Source organism: Taurulus bubalis (assembly GCF_910589615.1).
Source record: "Taurulus bubalis genome assembly, chromosome: 19".
Taxonomy (NCBI): Eukaryota; Metazoa; Chordata; class Actinopteri; order Perciformes; family Cottidae; genus Taurulus; species Taurulus bubalis.
The window spans coordinates 5,076,568-5,090,386 of record NC_136607.1 but is presented as its reverse complement, the minus strand read 5'-3'; the positions used below and the strand labels follow the sequence as shown (position 1 = coordinate 5,090,386).

At 46.6% G+C, this 13,819-nt stretch overlaps 1 protein-coding gene across 1 annotated transcript in view; it reads right to left on the bottom strand.

The window, feature by feature from the left end:
- vav2 (vav 2 guanine nucleotide exchange factor) overlaps positions 1-8,706 on the bottom strand; it is a gene marked incomplete at its 5' end in the record, with an annotated part of 194,770 nt that extends 186,064 nt beyond the window's left edge. Inside the window, 1 exon segment of the mRNA XM_079235511.1 lies at positions 8,503-8,706. Within this exon segment, the coding sequence (XP_079091637.1) occupies positions 8,503-8,706 (204 nt within the window).
- Positions 8,707-13,819: the final 5,113 nt, after the last annotated feature.

Below are 13,819 nucleotides of genomic sequence, written 5' to 3'. Positions count from 1 at the left end.
AAATCTGATGACATACAAGCCGCACTTGCTCACTTTCCCCGTTTGTCGGTCCTCCTGTGAACGAGGTTGGGCCGCAGCATCAATGCGCGGTCGCATCCCCCAACAATTCAGAACTCGACCCTTTCCGCCCGAATTGTCGCATCACGGCCTGCGCGGCCCACATTCAAATTGGGGCAAAGTGCAGCCGAGTGTTCAGCGCCTGCATTTGGAAGCGAGACCCATTTTTAGACTCTTGCGGCTGGAAAGTGTTAAGCTCGTGCACCAATCACACGCAGGGCTTTTAAAACGGGGATTCAAAAGTCGCCAGTTAGGCTGTGAGAGCTACATTACTTAGCATTACATCATTACTAGTCAATGATTATTGAATCATTTATTAAATGTAGTGATTCCTAATCCTTGCTTAAAATCTGCATTTACATACTTGTTTATATGTTTTATATTGGTTTATTCCCAATGCAAGCACTTAACATTCCCCTTGTAATGTTAGTAGTGTGAGTCAAATCTGCTTCAGTAGCACATCTTGTGGTAGCGGAGGGTTGCGCTCCACAGCATACAGTGCGTGCCATCGGCCTCTGTTGGAGAGCGATGAACAAAAGGGGCTTTTTTTAATTCCACGGCCACTTCCTGTTTCGGTTTCTTCAAGCAGCAGCAGCAGCAGCAGCTTTGATGGATTTTGAGACAATGGGCCCCTTGGGCAAAGGCAGGTCAAGGAACCCCATACTCCCATACAAAAAAATGAAACAAATAGAGCCACAGATTCAAAGAGACACAGTTTTGGTCAGTTTGCATCTCTTTGTGGAAGTTTTACTGTCTCTTTGTGGTCATTTTGTGTCACAATTTGCTCGTGCCATGTCTCTTTTTAGCCTTTTTGTATCCATGTAGCCAACTCCTTGTGGTCGTTTTGTGTCTCTTTGTGGTTGTTTTGTTTCTCTTTTTGCTAGTTGTGCGTCTCTGTGGAAGTTTTGAGTCTCTTTGTGGTAGCTTTGTGTGTCTCTGTGGTGGTTTTGTGTGTCTCTCTGGTGTTTTGAGTCTCTTTGTTACTTCCCAACAAGAAACGTTAGCAGTAGCCTCCCCTTAGCCCTGTTGGGCCCCTGGGCCTGTGCCCTGTGGGCCCGTTCAGCAGTCCTGCCGTGAGCAGCAGCCCTGCAGCAGCGTACGTGTGACCATTAATTTACAATTAATGAATATTGACCTCAACTACTATGCGATTCATTTGCCTGCTGCATTATACAAAGACTACTTAACCGCTCTCCTATTTATGTCGGTGCGGTGCATTCTTCCCGCGCTGTGCGCCTTTACAGCCTCACATCTATTTATCTCGTGAACGCTTGTGGCTGTGAGATGTTGTCTCACCAATAACATCTGCGGATGAGTCGAAAGCTTACGATCCGCTGCATTTAGAGGCAGACCTCTTCACCCGACAGGATTTTTCGTCAATAACATAGCAAAGCATACTTTGTATGGCAATATGAATAGCATGTCAATACAAAGTGTGCCATGCGTCTGTTGAACAATAACCGTAGAGCAGGTTGTGTGTGGTGGAAGGGGTCGAGATTATTTATTAAAAGCAAAACGTGCGAGTCAAGAAATGATAAGACAGCAACCAAGTGTAAAGTCCGACATAATATCAATTTACTGTCCGGCAGGTGTTTTTTCTCAAGTCATATTTCCTCGTCTCTTCACCCCCTAAAGTTAAATAACCAGGAACCAGGAAGCAAGAAGGCTGAATTTGCTAAATTACAGAATCACCTTTAATCTCTCTGGTGCAGTCATTTATCTGCTTTTTTTGCAAAGTGCTTTCATGCGAGCACTCGTCTCATCTTAGAGTTTATTAGGGGATTTATTTAGATGTTTTACGAAAGTGATTCAACGCCATTGTTTGCCTTTTTTATTTATTTTGCTCCGGGCTAGTTTCTGTCAAAGTTGCCATTGTTTCTACTTTCATTACGCAGACATGCAATGCAACAATGGTTCTCTTGCCCCTTGTGCGTCATCAAGCTTTATTTGTGTTAATGTGTTAAGCCGTTTTAAAAAGAGACAGATGTTCACACCTGGATATCCACACGAGACAGTTGTGTTAAGGGTAGAAACTGGGGATTTAGAGGGTGAGAGCTTTATAATAATCCTGAAGCACCATGGAGAAGTAAAGGAAGTCATATTGTTATTCAAGTAACTTTTAAAATAATTTTGGATGAACAGTAACAGTTAAAGTATATATTTTTTACACCCCTTGTTCAATGTTCACCCAATCTTTTCATGTGCTGAATGTCAAACCACCACTGCACTGAGGAGGCACACACACACACACACACACACACACACACACACACCAGCTGCTTTAACACTGTGGGCCGTTCCTCTGAAGACATTAAGGATATTTCGACGTTGTTTGTACAGCTGAAACGCGGGGTGCATGCCAATTCCCTTATTTGATCCTTGCTTGATCCGCCATTGTGAAGGCCCTTCCCAACGCTCTTACTTCTGTTTTGGAGCAAGGAGTGAGGAGAGGGGGGTTTTGTTTTTGGGGGGGCGGGTGGGGGTATCTGTAAGTGACAGAGGATCGGACTACTTTGAAACCACCGAAACACTTGTATTATATTCTTGCATTAATTTGGAAAGCACATACAGCAGACCGTCTCATCCAGCTGTTCATCATCAACAAATACGGCTTCGGATGAAAGCATGTGTCAAATCTCAAACAAAAAAAAGGTGTTTCCTCAATTTGCCCGGTCCTCACGGCTTGTCCCGCGTCTCTCAGTGGGACGATGCAAGTGAAGGAAACGTGGATGCAGTTCAGGGAATTGGCACGCACACGCAGATAAACTTCATTTTCAGAGGATAAATTCTTTTTCAGCTTACAGGAAAGTGTCACGAGTTAAACAGCAGCAGCTGGGCAGAAGCACTTAAATCCTTCACTGTTGTTTTTTTTACTTCTTTTTTTTTTACTTTTACTTTCAGGCCAAGACTGTCCTTCAACTGGACACAGTTCAGGCTCCCTCCCGTTGAAAGGCATGCACATCCGCCCTGATCAAGTGACCTTGAACCGGACACTGAATTCCTCCCAGCTCGCGATATACTGCTCTGTATTATGTGATCTTACCTCAGTGTGAAAAGGGATCCGGCAGATCAATAGATTGCTTTGGCCTCTTACATAACCCTTGGGATTAAAAAGGACCATTATTTATTCATTTATGTATTTTCACAACCTGGTTCATGTTATCATAGCTCTGGCCATCATTCCTGTTGGTTATGATAATCATTTTGCTTGTAATGGGCCGTAGTTGATCTGTGATCTGCAATCCCCTCTCGCGGTTCGGCACGTATGTGAACGGTGGATAAACAGTGCAGTTTAACCATCAAAGTGGAAATAAACTTTTACTGCTGATCGTTAACAGACCATATACATTAAAAATAAGCGATCGGTAGACTCAGTGCTTTCTAGTGGCAAAGCCTGATGACGGTACATTGTGAACAACAGATCCGTGGAGAAACCGGCAGGAGGAGAGCGAGGAACGTTGGCAGCTAACAGCTAGCGTACTAGTCCATTGAGATGGATTATGATGCAGTAAAAACATGGTATAATGTAAATTATGACATTATCAGGACGTGTCCATTGTAATCTTGTAAAATCAAGTTTTTGTCAAAAAGCTTGAATAAATAAAGTAGCTGGAAGGAGATGTTTTCACAGCAATACTAGAGAGGGAATTAAGATGTTTAACTTTCCTTCTCATCTTTTCTTTCCTAATAATTTGAATTGTGTGTTTTTAATGCAAAAAATCACTCCAGGTGACAATATCAAAGTACAAAGATAACATTTAGAATTGTTGACAGTTTAGACTGGATTTCAGAGACAGACAAAAAAAATAGATACACAAACATATATCCACATATATATCGTCTGTCACCATGGTATTGAAACCCGTCGACAGCCTACTGCCCCTGAACTGTTCCTAGGTCAGTGTGAAAGTCGGCCTGCTTGCCGTGACACTGGACGGTTAAGACAAAAAAGCCATTTTCATCCCCTCAAGAAATAACAGTTTTGGAGCCAGTTGTGGAAATGTCAACACACAAGCCACACGAACATCAAAAGTTACAGTTCAAATGCTTTCTGTGACCTTAGGAGCAGGATTAGCTCACACAAAGGGTTAGGAAACCCCTGGCCTGGTCTCCCCTCCCCCTTTGTCAATCCCATTAGCTTCCAGTGCAACGCCCCAGCTGTGCAGCACGGGACGTGTCCCTAACGAGCTCCATTAGCAGTATTACCTGCATCCGGCGCACGCTGGGGTCACGAGGTCAGCGCTAGACGGAATGCAGAGATTAAATTACTCCTGGGGGGAGAGGCACTAGTGGGTGGTTGTCTTGTCTTCAGTAGTCGCGGAGCCCTTCCCCGTACTGGACGCAAACAAAAGATTTCAGAATAGGAGGTGGGCCGGCAGTCACCACGCCGCACACGCCCTCTGAATCGGATTTCAAACCCTGCAGAGCTCTTTGAGACGGGGCTCAGCTCGGGGTTTACGCTTCCGATGATGAATACTACTATTTCAATGAGAGTTATATACCACAATTAATATTATTACCACTTCAAACAATAGCTTCACACTTTGAACAGCCCTTGACTCCTTTGATGAACAAACAAACCAGTCCTGTTTTTCTGTTGAGTCAGCGCTTCTCTCCAAACACATAGGCAGCTTCTGAAGAACGCCGAAAAGCTAGAATACTAAAGAGAGACAGATTAGATTTTTGATTCTCAAAAGTCGATGGAGACCAAACCAGAACCGAAAGAGCAAGTACCGGTTCTTCTTACGACCGGTTGCCGCCGCCGCTGGGAAGCAAAGCTAAAGTCAGTTTCAGAAGAATTCTCGGGCCCTTCCATAACCATTATGGAATAGTGAGGTCCACTGTGTGTGTAACCTGACCACCAGGCTGGTGCCGCACTGTTAAATCAATCACGGGTTTGCAGCTATATGGTTGTTGGCTATGTAGTATGAATAGCAGAATCTATTTTATTTTTTAAAAGCGTATTCAAACCAGCTCCTGTAACTTGCCGGTGGGAGCCGGACACAGAGGAAGAACTCTCGTTTATCCAGAGTGGAAGCGGCAAGCTCAGCGCGAGACCCGGAGTCCCGCGCAGCGCCGAGGAGATCCAAGGAGACCTCTGGGCTCAGCCAGCAGTGATTCAGGTCTGAGCACAGGTACCGTAACATCGCTCACTCACACAGCAACACACACACACACACACACACACACACACACACACACACACACACGGGAAAACCAAAGTGCAGGAGTACAGTGACACACATTCATATCCACCTGAGTCATCCCAAAGGTATTCACAACCACCTCACCAACAGAAAGAAGAAAAAAAGAAAAACACACAAAAGGCTTCAGCTCGGTCTTGTCTTTCACACGCAGCCCCAGGCGCTGCATTCTGGATATCTACACACGTTTGGAGCTCCGAAGCAACGGTGCTCATTAATCGTCCACTCAGGGCTGCGAGGTAAAGAGGTCTCGCCATCCTTTAAAAAAAAATAAAAAATACAACCAGGGATTTATTTGACCGCCTCAACGAAGGTCATCTTTGTCCGGCTTATTTCCCCGCGGGAGGTACTTCCCGCCTCCTCTCCGCGTATTGAGGCAGACGCACACAAACTCAGTTGACGCAAGAAAAAAATAAGATAAAAACACGCTGAGGATCCGTGAAAAAACCCAGATTCTCTGATCACCAATACATGAGAACATGTCACAGGCCAAACATGTGGCCAACATGTGGAAAGAAGGCCTGAATGGGAAGGAAAAAAACTAAAATAATTTAAAATGCCTGCTTTGGACGCGGCCCGAGACTCACCCCGACAAACCATCGTTATTTACTGCTAGAGCGGCTACGTTCAGATGTCCGTGACGCGTCCTTCCAGTTCAGTGCTTCATCAGTTACTCCGTGAGTATCACTGTAAACGTCCTCGCTGTGAGCTGGAATAATGCTTGGAAGGATGTTTCCACTTATTAGACACTTGAATGCACCCTTATTTGTTCAGTAGCGTCATCCGAGTGCAAAACCAAATGATTATTTTACCAAATGCGCCGTCTGTAAAATGCCGGTAAATCGTGAAAAGGCATCAGGAAAATCCCCAGAGAGAAGACCTGCGCCTTCAAATGCTGCTTTTTGGTGTTGTAGTTGTTGTACCATTAACTGACCAAAACACAAATGATGGACAATGATTACAAAAGGGAAGAGAAAAAACAGCACATCCTCACAATCAAAACGCACCTCTTAGCGGTCTCAAACCGGCTCGCCCAAAAAAACTCCACCCTGAAAACCGTAAAAAAAAAAACTCAAATTGTAAAAACCCACGTTGGAAAACCCTTGAGGCCGCGGCCGGCGTGCACACTCAACATGTGGGAAAAGTCACAGTCACAGATCCAGATGTCCACGTGCCGCTTTATGGACGCTCTCTCCATCAAAAGACTCTCTTGAGCTCTCAAGAATGCACCGAGGCACGAAGGTAATGCACCGGAGGACCAACTGGGATCACTGCCAGTGTTTAAATTGGGATTAGGGTCCGTTAGAATAAAAAAGGGAGACGCACTTCCATTTTGACTGGATGTTACTCTTTTCCGATGCGGCGGGGGCGGGAGGGAGGGAGGGGTGGGGTCGCACAGCATTAAAACCTATACGTCAAACATAACGGGACTAACTGTTTAACGAGTGAGGCATATTCAAGACAAAACTCTATTTAAGAAAGCATTAATCAGGGGCAAAGTGTGTAATCGCTCCGCTTCCCCTCGTCTTCATTAGGCCCACGGACTCCGAGTGTGAAAGCCGGCGCGCTCCCTGACCTTTTTGCTTATCATGAATCACACGCGACTGTTCTGCTGCCAGGGTTTGGTTTAACCCAATTTGTCACCGAGGGACTACCCCCCCACACACACACACACTTTCACCCTTGCGGAGGATTCACACAGTGGGACCGGGAGCATGGGATTAGTGGGCGGATCAAAGCGAGCCATCCAGACCTCTCCCTCTCTCTCCCCCTCTCTGTAATCATGGAAGTCAGCGGCCTTTGAGCTGATAAGTCCCGGCTACTGGTGGTTACCAGGCAAAAGAGAAGGGAAGACCAGGGGTTGAGGTTGCAACTAGCATCAATTATCTTTTCATTATTGAGCCTGTGAACATAGATACGCCCCATCACGTGATCCCAGAGCCCGGTCCCGGCCCAGCGCCGATAGCGGCCGGATGGCCGTTTTGCATGCAGCCTTTAAAACACATAACGAGGGGACACTTGCTGAAAATGATCTGTGTGTATGTGACTACCGATAATATTTTTTTATATTTACCATTTCTACTGTTTTGAGATGTGGTTTTCTCCCAAAGCGATTCTCCACTTGGACGTTACTCTGGTGATTGAGGCTAAAACAAGTCATATCCGACCCCGTTTTCAGTTTGAAAAACAATCGACCCCTCGATGGGCATCGGCCGATCAATCGGCATTCGGCCCTTTCCTGCTCCGAACTATCGTCGTCATATCGGCCTTTGACGGATTATCAGAACGGAGTGAGAGTGTCATTTCTGTCGCTGCACTACGGGAAGCTTTACCACTACAAACACACGGGGAAAAGACTTCCATCACCGCACAGTGAACGTTCAGCGGTGCTTCAGCGCACACTGAACACGTCAACGGGAGCGTTTGCCATATAACACTTTTGCTCCGCCTCCACAGTCGCGTCAACTTCCCGCGCTCAAACACTTCCACACGTTGGCTTTTGGAAGCACGGATTGATTCCCTCCAAACCCTCCTGAAAAATACAGCACGAGGAAACTTTAAAAAATGCAAGCAATCCTCAGCTTTGGATACAGGTTCACCGAATCGAGGAGATTTGCGGCCAGAATCGCTCGTGACTTTTCCCCCCAAGGATTTCGCTCTACTCTCCACGTGAAGCTGCCACACCCGTCAAGCGCCAGAAAAGGTCAACAGAAAGCAGTGGAAAACAGACTATTATCTTTGGTCTCTGACTGGATAACGCTCTTTTTTAGCAGGAAGCAGAAAACGTGTCGAATCCTTTTCACCGGCACCCTCCTCGTACCCTGACAACAGGATGCACCCTGATGAAGCCTCGAGACGTCAAAACAGTGACTTCTGGTAGTAGCTCCAACAAAAAAAGAAAATGCTTGGGTTGCATGGCTCACAGCAGCGTGCTCCTTTCGTCGGGGTCAAAGAGCCGTGAGAGATATCACAGATGTACTATATTGGGTGCAATAAGTGGGCTTGTTGTGGACAGGAGGGCTCAAACCTGTGGACTAAAATCCAGGAACGTAATGCTGAAAAAAAAAAATGTAATTCCAAACCTCCTCCGAACAACTCATGGAACCATGGAACCCCAAGGTGTGAAGGAGAAGCAGAGAGAGTGTGTGTGTGTGTGTGTGTGTGTGTGTGTGTGTGTGTGTGTGTGTGTGTGTGTGATCAAACAGCCCATCATCTTGCCGGTTGGAAGTTCGCAACTCACCTGTGACATCTGGGGTCTAAAATTGATCTCCTTCAGGTCCACCGACCCCGGCGAGAGGTTGTGCAACATCTGGCACAGCAGCACCCCGTCTCGCAGAGCCTGCGCCAGGTCGAAGACGGCCGCCGTGGGCCACACGACCCGGTGGTTCGGGGGCAGGACCTTGCAGTCTATCAACCACCGGCCGCATTGCCTCCACTCCTCCATAGCGGCTCCAGGGGCTGCGGGGCGGAGGGGACTCCCCGCGCGCGCACTCAAAGTATCTGAGCCGAGTCCCCGAACTGGCTCGGCGGCGGCGGCGGAGCAGCTGAGAGCAGCGGGGAACGGGAAGGGGGGGGTGTTGCACGGCGCGCGAGCAGCCACGCTAAAATCGGCTCCCTACCTGCGCCCGGGACCTTTTTAAATCATTCGCTTATCAGCTCGATTGATCAGGCGATTTCGCAACCGTGCGTCACCGCGCTTACATTCCCCCCCATCCCAGACGGACGCACGTCGGCTCCCCCGACTCCGGCGACATGGGGGGAAAAGGGGAAGGAAAGAAACAAGTAAAAATGAAAAATAAAAGACTCAAATCATGACACGGATCCAGCTCCGCGTGCACGGCGCCAATGCAAGCAGACGACAGAGACGTGCTACGGGAATTTTCTCCTCTTCATTCTTAAAAAGTTTGCTTCTCATATCCAATCCAACCGGGGGGGAGGCGTTCCAGCAGCGGGGAAGAAAACAGCTGGAAGCAGCGGTTTTTGTCATGAACCGACTTCACTGTAGTGGCTCACATTTCAGTGAACCAAACGGCACAGCCTCACAATACGACGTGTGAGGGTAAGGCGGGGGGAGACAACAACACACGTTGCGTTTCAAGTCCGTTTAGTGGAACCAAAATCCCGGAGTCAGCGACCGAACATTTGCATTAACGTTTCCTCGGAAGTTAAACGTCCCCAAAAAAAAAAAAAAACGACAACAACAACTTCCCGTAGTATCCACAGCAAACAATAAAGGAGGGGGGTAAAATAGATAATACACAGGGCAGGGTTTGCACAACGGCCGGAACCCTCTTGTCCACACAACACACGGGCTGAACAACGCTCTCCGGCAGCGGAAGTATTTCCAGGAGGACAAAAAAAAATGTAAAAAAGAAACACCAGTGTTTGCGTTTATCCGGTAAACGCTACTTTGTTTGGCGCCTCTCTGCACGCCCTAAAATTGCGCTGCTGCTGCTGCGCGTGTGTGTACAGCTTGGCATGTCTGTGATTTCTGCCTCCCTTCCGTTCATGTCCTCTCTCCCCCTCTCTCTCGCTCTCCCTCCCTCCTCGTTTCCCTTTCCGACGGAGATGTTTCGTGGTCTCGACTCCCGACCCGCGCGAGCTGCACAAACGTGGGGAGAACGCGCCCAGCTTCTCGTGCGCGGCGTTGACTTAAGTGGCGGGGGGGAGAAGAGGGGGACGAGCTCGCACGTGCCGATGACCTCGCGCAAAGGTAAACATTTGCCTGGAGTGGCAATACATTCGTTAAAGTGTCTCCATACTCCCAAGCATGTGTGTTTCGGGGAATTTTTTATTTGTATTTGAGAATTTTTTTGGAACTGAGAGTTGTGCATGCGCCCTCTGACGGAGGAAGCGCACACTGCACGTGCTACTGACAACAGGGGGTTTAAAAAGGGACAGTTCTATCAAAAATAACATTGATTCGGCAGGTGTGTATATTCCTGTGATTGTATGTAAAACAATGATTTGGGATTTTATTTCTTTTATTAAAGAAAAAGTCCCCTCCCCAATGTTATGTGTCAGATGTTATATTATCACAGCCAATAAATGGCAAGTAGGCCTACTGCACAGCCATTTATAAAAATTAAATTAAAAAGACAGCGTTAAAAACTGTGGAGTAGAGATTGAAAGGCTTGGGCAAGAGTAAACAACTAAAAGACACATTTGAGTTGCATTGAGGGACATTTTGGATCCACTGAGTCCCAACACTGTACACGTCACTAAACCGCTGAAGTGGCCCTTTAATGCAATTACGGACCCCACCACAGGCATCCACACACTCAGGTACACAAACCACTCATACCACTGTTACTGAATGATTCACATAATATACATTTATTTATTTATTTCCTCGGCCAAAAACACAAGCCACAATACTTAGAAAACCCGCTCCATACTCTGCTACAAAAAAATATGATTGGCTCCTCATGACTTTTTTTGGTGATGCCATAACTGGCATACATTTTTGGGTGATGCCATGAAGTCTGAGCCAACACTTTGGAGGGGGATGTCTTCATGCCATGTTTGTATTTATTCCACTAGCAGGCCTTGTTCACTGACGATATGCTGACATTGTCACAGTGGGGAAAAGCACAAGAGCAAATATTCAAATTGCTGAAATCCGTTATAGCTGTTATTGTGCATTCGCACCGGAATAGAACGGAGCCCCCGTTGATGTCGTAAGTGACACCTGTGCTCTTCTTCCTATGATCCGTTGGAATGACTGCTGTGAAGAGGAAAAAAAGGGCCCACCACATTTTGTTGGCTAAGCTATCCTCCCAAGGGCTGATTCAAACAAACGGTCCTACACACAACCTTCAATGCCGTCCTGTAAAGTGAGATAACGTGAATTGGAGCTGTTATAATCCTTTTTTGTTTGTTTTGTTTATCCCTATTTATGTGAAGGGAGTTGCTCGTAGTGACAGACATTTTCAGTTTCATTTTGACAGACCCCCCCGCCCCCCCCATCTCTCCTCTTCAACAGACTTCTCAATGTCAGCCCTTGTTAGTAAAATAATCAAAATTGGTCAATTAATCACTTAATCGTCGCTAAAATCAATATGCCACCTGTTTCTTGTTAAACGTTCTCCGTCATGTCTCATTACTCGTCTCAACCCTCTGTCATAATCGTCCCTTCTCACCTTCAGGTTCCCTTCAGGGATGGAACACATTTAGCTAAATTTATCTCCGGGCATAAAATAGAGCAACGCGGCAGCAGCTTCTCTTGTACCTGGAAGAGGATTTCATTTTTTCCAATGTTTTTAACGTTATCAAAGCTGGATGTATACATGGAGGCCGCAGACATGTTCAGGTCATGGATATGTACGGCTCAAGCAAGGATTCAAACAACCGCTTCCAGCTCTTTACAGCTGAATAGTGTGTCGGAAGCCTCTTTTTTCGATGTCAATACGGTTTGGAGACAGTGCTATGGCTGCGGTTCAGCGCGACTGTCCCCTGAACGGCGCCACCGCCTATCACTCCTGACCCAGAGGTCCAAGCTTACCAAAACACAAGCTTATGTCAAGCTTATGTCAAACGTGTCACAAAGCAGTCCGGACAACCACTTTCATGACATGATCTATTGTGAACGACTTGAAACACAATGCCTCCTGGTACAAAATACAATGAAATGTCCCAAAACATTGTTCTCCATTTGCAGCTTGTACTTTCTCCCTGAATTTCGTCACAACGCCTGTTTTTCTCCCGACCATTGATGGTGCTCCGCCTGTAGCCACACTGACAGCACAGGTCCAGTCCACTCCGACCCGGTCTAGCGCTTCAACAAGAGCGCTAAAAATGTAATTCACTGTCTGTCATGGGTACCAACTCAAGGAACTCCTCGGTGACCGCCAAAGTCTCATCAACACCACGAATGAATACGGACAGTTGAGCAACATCTGTAATGTCAGTGCTCGATTGCAACTGAAGATGCTACAAATGACTTGACTTCATGCTTCTTTTGGCTATCCAAATCTGCTGAAAGATCGGCAAAAACAATTAGTATTCCTTGCTAATGTTGGCAAAAGCCTGTCGTTGTTTGACACCCCTGGTGTAGACAGAGCATTTCAGTTTGGACCTATGAGACTCCTCCCGATCCCCTGTGGTTTCACACATCTGCTGGCTACGTGCAGACAGGACAGCCTGTAGAGCCCTAGGCAGTTTTTGCTTTCGTTTACTGTGACTGTGGCTGTGGGAGTGCTGGCAGTGTGTTACCAAATTCATCCTCAGGCGTCTGAGCCCCGGAGTGAAGGTGGGAGTCGCAACAACCAGTAGACATGAACGTCAACGTGGACTCGCCCCGGAGATCCATTTCAGCCTCAGGTACTGAGACCGCAGTCCTCAATCTACGGAGAATATGCATGCAGTTTATGTGCTGTTGTCCCCATCCGCAAATCTGAAGAGCAATGGATCTCAGTGAGGAGCTTTGCTGTTGAGAGAAAAAGAGTGCGTGCACTCAGTTAAATCCTCATTTCAGCTACATGCCACGGGAAACGCACAAGCCGTTATGCCGGCAAAACATCTGTGACCTAAAATGGTTAAAGTAACAACCGGCCTGAACGTGAGGAGCGACGGGGTTATGGTGAGGTCGGCCTGTAGCTGATCCAGTAATACTGCTGAGCACGAGCTTATGTGGTCCTGCAACTCCCACAAGTGAATATAAATGCACTAGCAAAATCTATTTGAATGTGATGCAGTGTAGTGCTGCAAAAAACAACACACTCAGCAATCTCCTTGGATAAGTAATAGTTTTGAAACAGATTAATAAGCATTGTATATTTGGTTACCAATTGAGTATATACAGTATATATACAAGTCTCTTGATTCATCAAGAACAGTATTGGCTAATTTGGCTTTGATTCTTGATATATGTCACGTTAGCATACAGAAGTGCATACATGTGCAGGTCACTGAACGTACTTTGATTCAAATTGACTACCCCCTTATTTTTTTCCCTGAATGTTCTTCTACGAGTTGGTGAAAAGAAAATGAAAACCGCAGATCCATTAATCAAAGCGAACACACACACACACACACACACACACACACACACACACACACACAGTCTGCTGCAATGTGTCTTAGGGGGTTGCATGCGTGTGGTCTTTTTAAGCAATCGGCTCCACGCGTTGTGAGCGATGGAGAGGAGTGGCTGAAATGACTAGTTGCCATTGGAGTTGTGGCATTGATCAATCACGCCACCTGAGGCTGTTCGGCTGGTGCAGAGTGGCATGTTGTGTGTGGCATGATGGGACCGGAGGTCCAAAAGAGCACGCCGCCCCTCTGCGACACACACAGCGCAAGGAGAATGCTTAGAAAAGAATGCATCTGACCGTAAAGCGAGGAATATACTTATACTTACTTAATAATTATATTAATAACAATAATAATGTTACCGCCGGCATAATACCTCCATTAAATACATATATGCTGTGCTTCATAACCGCGGTAAAGGTAACCCCAACCTGTGTTTTTTCATGGCCAGATTTAGTGATTTGCTGTCTTGCTTTACTTTTCGGAAAACGTTCCCTTGGGGTTACGTAGGAACGTTTTTTCTT